Source organism: Tachysurus fulvidraco, chromosome 15 (genome assembly GCF_022655615.1).
Source record: "Tachysurus fulvidraco isolate hzauxx_2018 chromosome 15, HZAU_PFXX_2.0, whole genome shotgun sequence".
Classification (NCBI taxonomy): Eukaryota; Metazoa; Chordata; class Actinopteri; order Siluriformes; family Bagridae; genus Tachysurus; species Tachysurus fulvidraco.
In genome coordinates this window covers 20065850-20077643 of record NC_062532.1, presented here as the reverse complement: position 1 = coordinate 20077643, position 11794 = coordinate 20065850, and the positions used below count along the sequence as shown (strand labels likewise).

General features: G+C 38.5%; 1 protein-coding gene across 1 annotated transcript in view; it reads right to left on the bottom strand.

Annotated features, from left to right (window-relative positions):
- Positions 1–413: 413 nt before the first annotated feature.
- The window catches only part of LOC113652142 (C1q-related factor), a 30446-nt gene continuing 19065 nt past the window's right edge, over positions 414–11794 (bottom strand). The window contains exon 2 of the mRNA XM_027161059.2: positions 414–2235. Coding sequence (XP_027016860.1) covers positions 2056–2235 — 180 coding nt within the window. The 3' untranslated portion in view covers positions 414–2055. The remainder of the gene's footprint in view (positions 2236–11794) is intronic.

Genomic DNA, 11794 nt, shown 5'->3' with positions numbered 1-11794 from the left:
TCATGTCATTGGCTAATTTTCACTTTTTATTGGAGGGAAATATATCGATAGATAGAGATAATAATAATCAGAGTAAATATCATTTCAAATGTCTTTCCAGTGAATCTCCACTGGGTTTCATTGGGGTCGGAGGACATTAAAGATTTTGTTAATACACCTATAAATAATCAACTGGAATAAACTAGAATCCGATCCATGTCGGTCGTTTTCCCTGCTCATAATTTAGCATTTAAAAAAATTGATGAAAAATGATTAAAGATGGTAAGCAGCCTAATCAGCTGGGAAGTAGGGAGCTGCTTGCCGACAATGCATGTCGCTAAAATTCAGCTGGAAAATTACATAAAAAAAATTCAATTGAAAAAAAAAAAAATCTTATTTTTAATTTAATATTTTATTTTTTATTTTAATAATTAAATAAAAAAAATGAATGATTCCTTATACAAATCGGTTGTCTAATGTCCACTCAACTCGACATATTTAAATCCATTTTTGACTATTTTAAGGCAGTTTTTTCAAGTCAAGTCAAATCAAGTCAAGTTTTACAGCTGCCTCTAATGAATACACCGGGCAGATGCTATATACTTGACCACCTTTATCTATTTTAAGCATGCAGTTATAGATTTTAACACTTATTCATGAACTCAATATATTTAAGTCGTCAGATTGCTCTGTGTGTCCAATAGAGAGCGGGTGAGATCAGGGGGCGGGGCTTTCAGGTGATACCATCTGATTGGCTTATTTTCATTTTCAGATAGATATATAGAAATATAAATTTTGAAAAAAAAAAAGAGCAAACATCAGCGGATAGTGTGTTTATGATTGTGTATTGTGAGACAATTAAATAAATAGTCTCCATATATAGGGGAATTTATTCATTCTTTGTTAAGCAAAATATACAAACATTTTTACTTGAACAGGAAACACATCATTCATGACTCTGTTGTCAAACGTGGAGCCAATTTTATTTTATAAAATAATAAACAACAGTAATAATTTCCCCGCTGTATGGAGACTTTTGGGAAACCCTGTAGCGATATTTTAATGATGTTTCGGATGTTTCGATACTTTAATAAACAGCTAAAAATATTACTGAACATGTTTAATTAATGTACCTAATATTTGAACAGCTTTTTTTGAAATAAATGTCTAATAATGGGAAAAAACCCTATAAAGTTTGAGAACCCGTGGTTTAAAATCTATATTTTTTTAAACATGCCAGTAATTTAACAGGGAAAATGACATTTGTAATATTTGGGCCTGGTGTCACGGTAGAGAGGATTATTCGTCTAAGCGATGAATAAAAAGAAATAAATAAAAGAATAAAGATTTTTCATTTGTGTTTCTGAAACATTCTTTACAGATAATGTTCTGTCACGAGTCACACGTCTGCACCAGACACAGCACGACACGCTGAAAAACGACGACCGGCGATCTTCAGTTGTTCAGGAAATGGGAGAAAAAGAAAACGAACCAAAAAAGCGCTAAGGATGGCACAAATCTTCAAGATGCACAATAATTTTCAATCATCTGAAATAGGTTTTTAACTAGGCTTAACTCAATCTCAAACGATTCTTTAGTCAATAAAGCAAGCCTTCAAAAAAATATTTAATTTTCTTTTTCTCCACAAGGGACAGACATCTCGGATCATTCTCGTATCTCGTAGATAAATATCTATGGACGGGAGATGAGATGCGGAGACGGGGAGACGTATAACACGCGACGATGAGAATAAAGATCTCTGCCATTTGAAAGTCCTGTAGGAGTCTCACAGGAAGAAAGGAAAGGTTTGGTTTTTTTTTCACAACATTTTCAATTTTCTTCCTTTTTTTGTCATTAAGGTGATTCATAGAGCAGAAAGAACCCCCTCTGAGGGTCCACTGAGAGTCTCTTACTAGAGTTTTGCCAACAACAACAACAAAAAAAAAAGATGGTTGATGCAACAGGATGATCCTGCGAGGTGAAAAAAGCGCTGGGATGACAAAGCCGCCTTCGTCCCGTCGTTTTCGTCTACCTCGTCTTCTTCTTGTCCTTTCCTTGAGCTCTGCAGTACTGCTCTCAGTCGGCGTACAGGATGAAACCGGAGAAAGTGCTGTATTTGTTGTTGTTGCCGCCGTGGGCTTTGCCTCCGTCCAGTTTGATGTAGACCTCGTCTCCGGCGTCCAGGTGCAGGATGACGCTGTTGGAGGCGTAGTCATAGTTTTGGTCTGCATCCTGAGCGATGGCACTTGCTCTCACCTGAGAGACGGATGGAGAGAAAAGAAGAGAAAGTGGAAGACAAAGAATCCAAGACACGTAAGGTTCAAATTAACACTGAATCTGATGAACATACAGCATTTGAGCATTTCTGACAAATTTATAGATACCCGTACCATCAGAATGCATGGATCCCATGCATCCCCCATCTACCCATCCCTCCCTCTCGCTTTCCATGGTTATGTTACAGGGTAAACAGACAGATCGATTTATTGTTTCTTTAGTCACAAGTAAGCACAGCCTTCAAAAAAATCTCAATTCTGATTGGACGGAAGCGGTGGATTCATCTTCTGTCGACTTCGGCCACGTCTTTAACGGTTGCCAAAACAAAACACAGCAAGAGTCTATAGGAATATAAATAAAAAATAAATAAACAAATAAATAAATACATAAATAAATAAATAAATAAATAAATAAATAAATAAATAAATAAATAAATAAATAAATAAATAAATAAGATAAAACAGATCAGTGTATTTAGCTCCCTATGAGAGTGTTTTATTATGTCTAACTTCAGTCTTTGTTATGACTGAACAGTCGAACAAACGCCTCTCAGCTGCAGGAATGATTAACAATGATGGGAAGGATGAAAGATTAAAGCGTAATCGATTTTAAAAAACTATAAGGTGTTTCCAACAAGATGCAAATACACATTTAAAGTCACGGTTACGATTTTTCTTTTCTTTTCTTTTTTCTTTTTCACATAAGAAGCAACAGAGTAGCATTTTATAACACCGCCATAAAAAAAATCATCAGAAATTACATTCACTAGCAAAATGCTTCCAGACAGAACTTTTTAAATCAAAAGGGATCAAATTTATCTGCACGCACACACACACACACACACACACACACACACACAGACACACACAGGGTAGGTATGAGACGTGAGACATGAGATGACAGTCAGCGCTAGCAGGAAGAGGAGCTACGGATTTAAGCACAGATCAGATTTAATAAGCCCGGATTTGTTTGAGCATTTGATTTCGGCATGGGGAAATTGCAGCGGATTTCTGTAATCTGTTTGGCAAATGAAAGTCTGAGCCGCAGAGGGCATAAACACGTACATGTAGGCGGACGTATCCTTTTTAATTCTGAGGCGAAACATAATGAACTTTATAGAAAGCCTGAGATTCAGGCAAAATGCAATTTTTTGTGTTGTTAATTTTCTCATTTCTCTCTTCTTTTGAAAGGAAACTTTGAATGACTTTGGAGAAGTGTGTGTGTGTGTGTGTGTGTGTGTGTGTGTGTGTGTGTGTGTGTGTGTCTTTATGACCTCTGTTTCTGTCTAATTAAGAGCTGTGTCTGAAGAGACATCCCACATGCCATGGTGACTTGTGTGGGCTGAGGTGTGAAGTATTGCTGTGTGTGTGTGTGTGTGTGTGTGTGTGTGTGTGTGTGTGTGTGTGTGTGTGTGTGTGTGTGTGTGTGTGTGTGTGTGTGTGTGTGTGTCTACATTTTTATAAATGGCACTTAATATAGCTCAAACTTATTTGTTCCTTGTTCTTATGTGTTCTGGGTTTGGGTTTAAATGAATGGGGATAGTTTGTACATGGTCTCAAACACACACACACACACACACACACACACACACACACACACACACACACACACACACACACACACACATTTGTATCAGATGAGTAAGTTTCTGGATTGATTAGTGAGGTTTATCTTGCCACCTGTCTCACTGGCTCTAACTGTTTGGTTTTTGGGTATGTGTCTACACCTGTGTGTGTGTGTGTGTGTGTGTGTGTGTGTGTGTGTGTGTGTGTGTGTGTGTGTGTGTGTGTGTGTGTGTGTGTGTGTGTGTGTGTGTAGATGACACACTTGCTGAATAGTTTTCCCACGGGTTTGCTTGCATATGGAGGTTTGGCACATGGTACTGTGGCTGTATGAGGACACATATGGTGGATGAGTGGGTCAGTAATGAGCAGTGGTGCAGAGTTTCGTCCTCGAATGTGTGAGTGACATCATATGACAAACCCCACGTCTCCGTTTCAACCGTTTTCACCAACAAATCAGAAGTAGCACTTACGTCATTCTAACACTGCACTTCTAACACTAATATTTCACACGTTGCTCTTACACGGTAGCTGTGAACCTCCAAACTGCTCTATGCTCTGAATCACTTCTCCGGGGTAAACACACTCTCTGTGTCAACAAAGAAATGATAAACATCGAGGTGAGGCACGTCAAGCAAGCGTTCAGGGGAACAGTCAAAGAGCTCATCCAATACAGTACACATGTGCTAAGCTCCTAAGTAAGAAACCAAGAGAATTTCTGCTTTCAATCACTATAAACAAACGAATGATGTTATGCAGAACTACAGAATTTTAGTGGTTAAATTCAAATTTGATGGCTTAGTTGTTAGCACGTTCGTCTCACACCTCCAGGGTTGGGGGTTCGATTCCCGCCTCCGCCTTGTGTGTGTGGAATTTGCATGTTCTCCCCGTGCCTCTGGGGTTTCCTCCGGGTACTCCGGTTTCCTCCCCCGGTCCAAAGACATGCATGGTAGGTTGATTGGCATCTCTGGAAAATTGTCCATAGTGTGTGTGTGTGTGTGAGTGAATGAGAGTGTGTGTGTGCCCTGTGATGGGTTGGCACTCCGTCCAGGGTGTATCCTGCCTCGATGCCCGATGACACCTGAGATAGGCACAGGCTCCCCGTGACCCGAGAAGTTCGGATAAAGCGGTAGAAAATGAATGAATGAATGAACGAATGAAATTCAAATTTGAGCTGTTTTTTAGATGAATAAACACTTGGAGCATCTCTGTGAGCAGAAATGAGTTTGATATCAACATTTACTCTGAAGCTATAAACACTTGTGTGGACAAAGTAACTGTTTTAGATCTTTTCTATGAATATATTAACCCCTAGTATTCTAGGGAAAAACAGAAATACTTACAGTACAAAAACACTACAAATTCCTAAAGTCCAGAGTGACTACTCTGATATGAGCTTCATATAAACTCCACTGTGGAATGAGACATGATAAAGACTTTCAATCATCCACATGGACACAATAAAACAACAGTAAACTCAAGTTTTTAGAAAAGTAAAATACTGAATCCAAACTCAGGTTTTAGTTTACAATGAAACAGTGCAGTCCATGAAACCCAGAACGCTGCAGTGAAGAAAAAACTAAATCTTCATACAGTATAACCAAGTCAGACGATTTGGGGTAAGACAGCACACCTAACCGGATAAAAGCAGAGACTGAGCGTCCCGTTGAGAGGAGAGAGAAATTGAAAATGGAGAAAAAGGCCAGGCGTAACTGTCAATTGCTTAAAATCAAATAATCCTGCTTTTTCCCCCCATCCATTTTTCTGCTGAAGCAGCGCTTGCCAGAATCGCTCGGCATCGATCGTTTACCGAATTCATCCGCATAAACATGCGGCACAGGTCAAGTGCTGAAGATCTCCTCCCTCGTCCCTGCAGCCTTGCCCATATAACTTACAAACAACAGAGCCTTCCAGATCCTTTCTGGATCGTCCTGGACAGTCCACCATCGAGACATCCGTTTAGAACAAACCACTCTACATATCCTTGTATCCATTGATTCAACTATCCCCATACAATGTTATTAAATCCCTCCATCAATCCATCCATCTATAAAAGAAAATCTATTTTCACTTGCACTGTCCTTGAGTGAAACTTATTGAAGGTCACGATGACAGGCAGCCTGACCTGAAGCACACCTGTGAGGGACGAGAGTTCTGACAGCTCTGCAATAAACCGCTTTACTTTTCTCCTCCCCCCGTCCAAAGACATGCATGGTAGGTTGACTGGCTCCCCGTGACCCGAGAAGTTTGGATAAGCGGTAGAAAATGAATGAATGAATGAATAATAATAGTAATAAATCATTAAAAGTGATGCTTTCGTTTGCATCAGTTCTTTATTTAATGATTAATAATTAACCATGATGTTCTTTCTTTCTTTCTTTCTTTCTTTCTTTCTTTCTTTCTTTCTTTTTTCTTTCTTTCTTTTCACATTTAAAATAAGATCGACGTGTAGCAATATCCTTGATAAATATCTTTTCTGTCTCATCTTTACTATCCTACCTCCTCTTCTTCTTCATCTCAATTTATCTTTTCTCTTTTTTTATCCTTTTTTTTCAATTTTCATTGTTTACCATCATGATTAAATCTGGCGAGTCTAATATCGATGTGCAAACAAAGGATGCTATTCTGACTGGGCGTGCCGAGCGTCCGGTGCATATTAATAACGGCTAATCCGGCGCTGACACGCACAGGCAGGGCGGCAGGCTTATTAGAGCATTTGCTCTTTCTGCACCCGCGGGAGCCAGTGTGGGATTTTGTGGAAAGGATTTTTGATGAAATCAGTTTCAGTACATTTTTTTCTCTCTCTCCACTTTTTAATATTACTCTCTCATGGGAATGCGGACTTTCAGAGGTTTCAGAAGGTTGGATATCATTACAAGCGTAATTAAAACGCACTGGTTGGGGGGGCTGGAGGCTCGGCATGGACGACTTTATCCTGATCTTATCCTGAGTATCTTATCCTCAGAGGGAGAGAGTAAGACAGTGAGAGAATGAAGTCTGAAGCTGTGATTAGTATTTATATAATCATTAGAGGATTGTAAAAGATAGGCATGATTAGCTAAAAACCACTCACACCAGTGGCAGTAAATATTACATACTGCATGGAGCTTGTCTGCTAACGGGGCAGAACAATGGCTTCTATCAATCAGCTGCTTTTTCAGCTGTAAGTGTATTTTAGTGTAACTTAGTATGTAATAAAATCTCCAGGCTGAGAAGAGACACTCATCACTCACATTCACCTCACTTTCTACTCATGTTCGCCTCACTCTTACCTCACGTTCACCTCACATTCTACTCACACTCACCTCACTTTCTACTCATGTTCGCCTCACTCTTACCTCACGTTCACCTCACATTCTACTCACACTCACCTCACTTTCTACTCATGTTCGCCTCACTCTTACCTCACGTTCACCTCACATTCTACTCACACTCATCTGACTTTCTACTCATGTTCGCCTCACTCTTACCTCACGTTCACCTCACATTCTACTCACACTCACCTCACTTTCTACTCATGTTCGCCTCACTCTTACCTCACGTTCACCTCACATTCTACTCACACTCACCTCACTTTCTACTCATGTTCGCCTCACTCTTACCTCACGTTCACCTCACATTCTACTCACACTCATCTGACTTTCTACTCATGTTTGCCTCACTCTTACGTCACGTTCACCTCACATTCTACTCACACTCACCTCACTTTCTACTCATGTTCGCCTCACTCTTACCTCACGTTCACCTCACATTCTACTCACACTCACCTCACTTTCTACTCATGTTCGCCTCACTCTTACCTCACGTTCACCTCACATTCTACTCACACTCATCTGACTTTCTACTCATGTTCGCCTCACTCTTACGTCACGTTCACCTCACATTCTACTCACACTCACCTCACTTTCTACTCATGTTCGCCTTACTCGTACCTCACGTTCACCTCACATTTTACTCACACTCACCTTACTTTCTACTCATGTTCGCCTCACTCTTACTGTACCTCACAATCACCTCACATTTTACTCACACTCACCTCACTTTCTACTCACGTTTACCTCACACTCACCACAGTTTCACCTTACGTTTACCTTACACTCCCCTCACCTTCTAAAAACATTTCCCCTCACCCTCACCTCACCTTCTCCTCATGTACACCTCCTGATCACCTTACATTCTTATGTTCACTTCAAAATATCCTCATGTACACCTCACATTCTTCTCACGATCACCTCACACTCACCTCACATTCTCCTCATGTTCACCTCAGATTTTCCTCACACTCACCTTACATTCTCCTCACGTTTACCTCATGATCAAGTCACATTAACCTCACGATCACCTCACATTCTCCCCACACTCGCCTCACATTCACATCATGCTCACCTCACATTCTTCTTAGGTTCACCTCAAATTATCCTCACGTACACCTCCCATTCTCCTCACACTCACTTCACATTCTCCTCACGATCACCTCACACTCACCTCACCTCACATTCACTTCATGCTCACCTCACATTCTCCTCACACTCACCTCACATTCTCCTCACATTCTCCTCACAATCACCTCACATTCTCCTCACACTCACCTCACACTCACCTCACCTCACATTCACCTCATGCTCACCTCACATTCTCCTCACAATCACTTCACATTCTCCTCACAATCACCTCACATTCTCCTCACAATCACCTCACGCTTACATTCTCTTCACACTCACCTCATACTCACGCTCTCTTCACACTCACATTCTTCTCTACACATTCTACACCTTCATCATTCACTCATATTATGGTCTTACTTTCTCCTTAGGTTTTCCTCACTTTCTCTTCACCTTCACCACACGTAATCTTCACATTTTCCTCACACTTGTTCAACACCAGGCACACTCAATGCTTTATCCGTTATTTTAATATTATTATTATTATTCCTTTCTTCATTTTTGCTTTCTTTCTTTTCTTAAACTCATCTTCCCTTTCATTTTTGTTTCAGGTTTCCGCCTCTGCCTTTCCTTTCCCATCTTTCTTTATGTTTTTTATTTACCAAATAACTTTATTGTATCACTTCACTGTGTATTAAACATGATCTGATTGAGGAAATGAAGAACAGTTTGGTTCGTGTGAAAAATAAAAGGCTGTCCATCTTCCTGATAAAATCATATTCTGAGGCAGAGCTGTTAGATTTCAGTTTCCTGAGTGATTCCAACCATTTCAGTGAGTTTAGAGAATCATTTGAAATGAACCTCCAGCCTAAAGTCCAAAAATTCTATATATAATGTGTGTTTCTGGTTAGAACGGTTATTAATGTATCTGCTTTAAGGTTTTTTCACAGCACGGTTTAGTGATTTAAATAGTAACAACATATTAGCATTAGCATATTAGCATGACCAAATCTAAATACCCCTCCATCATGAAGCCTCTTCTTAATGAGAATAATCCAGCTTGTTCAGTTTTTCACTGGCAATGTCCACCTGGAATATTTTCACCTGGAGACCTGGTCATTTCTCATTTCTGCTCATTTATCTGTGATTATTTTAATTCATGGCTAGAATAAACAGTCAGAGACAATGTATTTTGTTAACAGGTCTAAATTTGTGATTTATGTTCACAGACACAGAACATAATAATAATAATGATAATAATACTACTACTACTAATAATATATATATATATTTATATATATATATATATATATATATATATATATATATATATATATATATTTATATATATATACATAAACAAATGAAAAGATTTTTGACATTTGTTAATTTTTTTGTGTTTTTTATTAATGTTCAGAGATTTTTAATGTTTAATTCTGTGGTAAATAAGGTTAGTTCATGTGAAATAAATAAATAAATAAATAAATAAACAAGTAAAAATATAGCAAATATAGAAAATTTAAAAATGTTATGTAATTTTGTGTTAGTTATGATTTACTAATATTAATAAGTCCAAGAAAGAAAGAAAGAAAGAAAGAAAGAAAGAAAGAAAGAAAGAAAGAAAGAAAGAAAGAAAGAAGATGGTTGGCTTGATGGTAAAATGCACCAAATAAAATGTTTATATATAATTGTTAGAAATATGTTTTGGTTTATTAATTCAGAAGTTTATAGTTTGTTAACGTTCGATGGTGCATTACATAATGTTAGATGAATAATAATAATAATAATAATAATAATAATAATAATAATTATTATTATTATTATTATTATTATTATTATTATTATTTCATTGGTTTAAATTTAAATAAATTTCAAATGTTTTTACAAGACAATTTAAGTTAAGCTAAGTTTGAGTAACTAATGGACACAGATGGACCATGGGCTCTTTCTCTCTCTCTCTCTCTCTCTCTCTCTCTCTCTCTCTCTCTCTCTCTCTCTCTCTCTCCCACCTCCCTTCCCCTTTTTCTTCCCACCTCTCTCTCTCTCTCTCTCTCTCTCTCTCTCTCTCTCTCTCTCTCTCTCTCTCTCTCTCTCTCTCTGGGTGATGGCTCCCTGTTGATTCCTCACTTCTCCCCTGGCAGTTTATTGCAGATTGCGGAGCTCGGTGGTTACACTGAAGTGTACGTCTTGCCTAATTACATCTGAACACGGGAGCGTGAGCCACATCCTAAACCCATACTTACAGGAAACTCTTCATCTGCCTCTCACAAAGAAAAAGAAAGAAAATCCTGGCTGCATCTCGCCGAACACACGAGAGCCAAGTCAGCTCTCTGTAGCAGCTCTTTCTATTCTCCTCATGCCATAATTTATTAAAGTATCGACCCTGGTTGAGACCATGACAAGTTGTTGAGAACAACATGAAGAAGGCTTTCCTCCATCTGTCGCTTGGGAAGGAATGAATCTCACCAGCTGCTCCCTGTCCTGTTAAAAGATGCTCTCAGACATGCTTAAATACTGACGATACAAGACTTAAACTCTGATTAGACGTGTTTAGTAAGAAGCAGCCGAGGGTTTGGGACGAGGAACAAAAAAAGTTCGGCCACGAAACAAAGTGAGCTGCGATCTCATCGAGAGGATACGTGGAGTTCTTATTTCTTCCTAATTAGTTATTCATGTCGCAAACTTTAATTTCTGTTCAATAAAGTAAATACTTGGTCATGTTTGCCCTTTAGGTCTTGCTACATTCCTGCACTTTCTATGGCGTTGCAAGCTCAAATCACAGCTCAGAATGTTGTCTGTTCCCCAAACATTCAATCACCAAAGAGTGATAACCATAGCTCCTAAAAAACAATAACCACCATTGTTATTAACCCCAAATCACTGCTTATCGTTGTTCATAAAAAAAAACAGTCACTTGTTGCCCTAGTTCCTAAAAATCTATCACTGTTTGGCAATGTTGTTCCCAACCACCACTCACTGATTACCAATCAACTGGATATAAACAATCACTATTTATCTCATCCACCAATTACAGACCACCATGATCGCAGTTATTTCCAACTTACTGTATCACTGTTCACCATTGTTCCTGAAAAGTGATCACAGATCACCATTGCTTATAAAGACCGATCACTAATCACCATTTTCCCCAACCACCAAACACAAGTGTTTATAATAAGCAATTACCATTATTCCCAACCACCACTCACTGACAGCTATTGATCAAAAAAATCAATCACTGAAGATCGATGTTCCCAACCACCAATCACTGATCACCAATCATACCTAAAATACAATTACTAATAACTTTTATTTTGTTATCCACCAATGACTGACCATGACCACCATTGTTCTCAACAACCAATCACTAATCACCAGTGCTCCTGCTTACTGCTTAATATCGTCACTCTAATCACTAATCCCTAATTAATATCTAGTTTAACATTAGTATAAGTTTGTTCTATTGAAACATATCGTATTTAAAACAACAACAACAACAATAATTTTCTTAAAATAAAAGAAGAAACCTGCGTGGTGATGATAAAGAGATGCTGCAAATGGGATTAGTCAAAGTGTAAAATTAGTCAAAAGAAA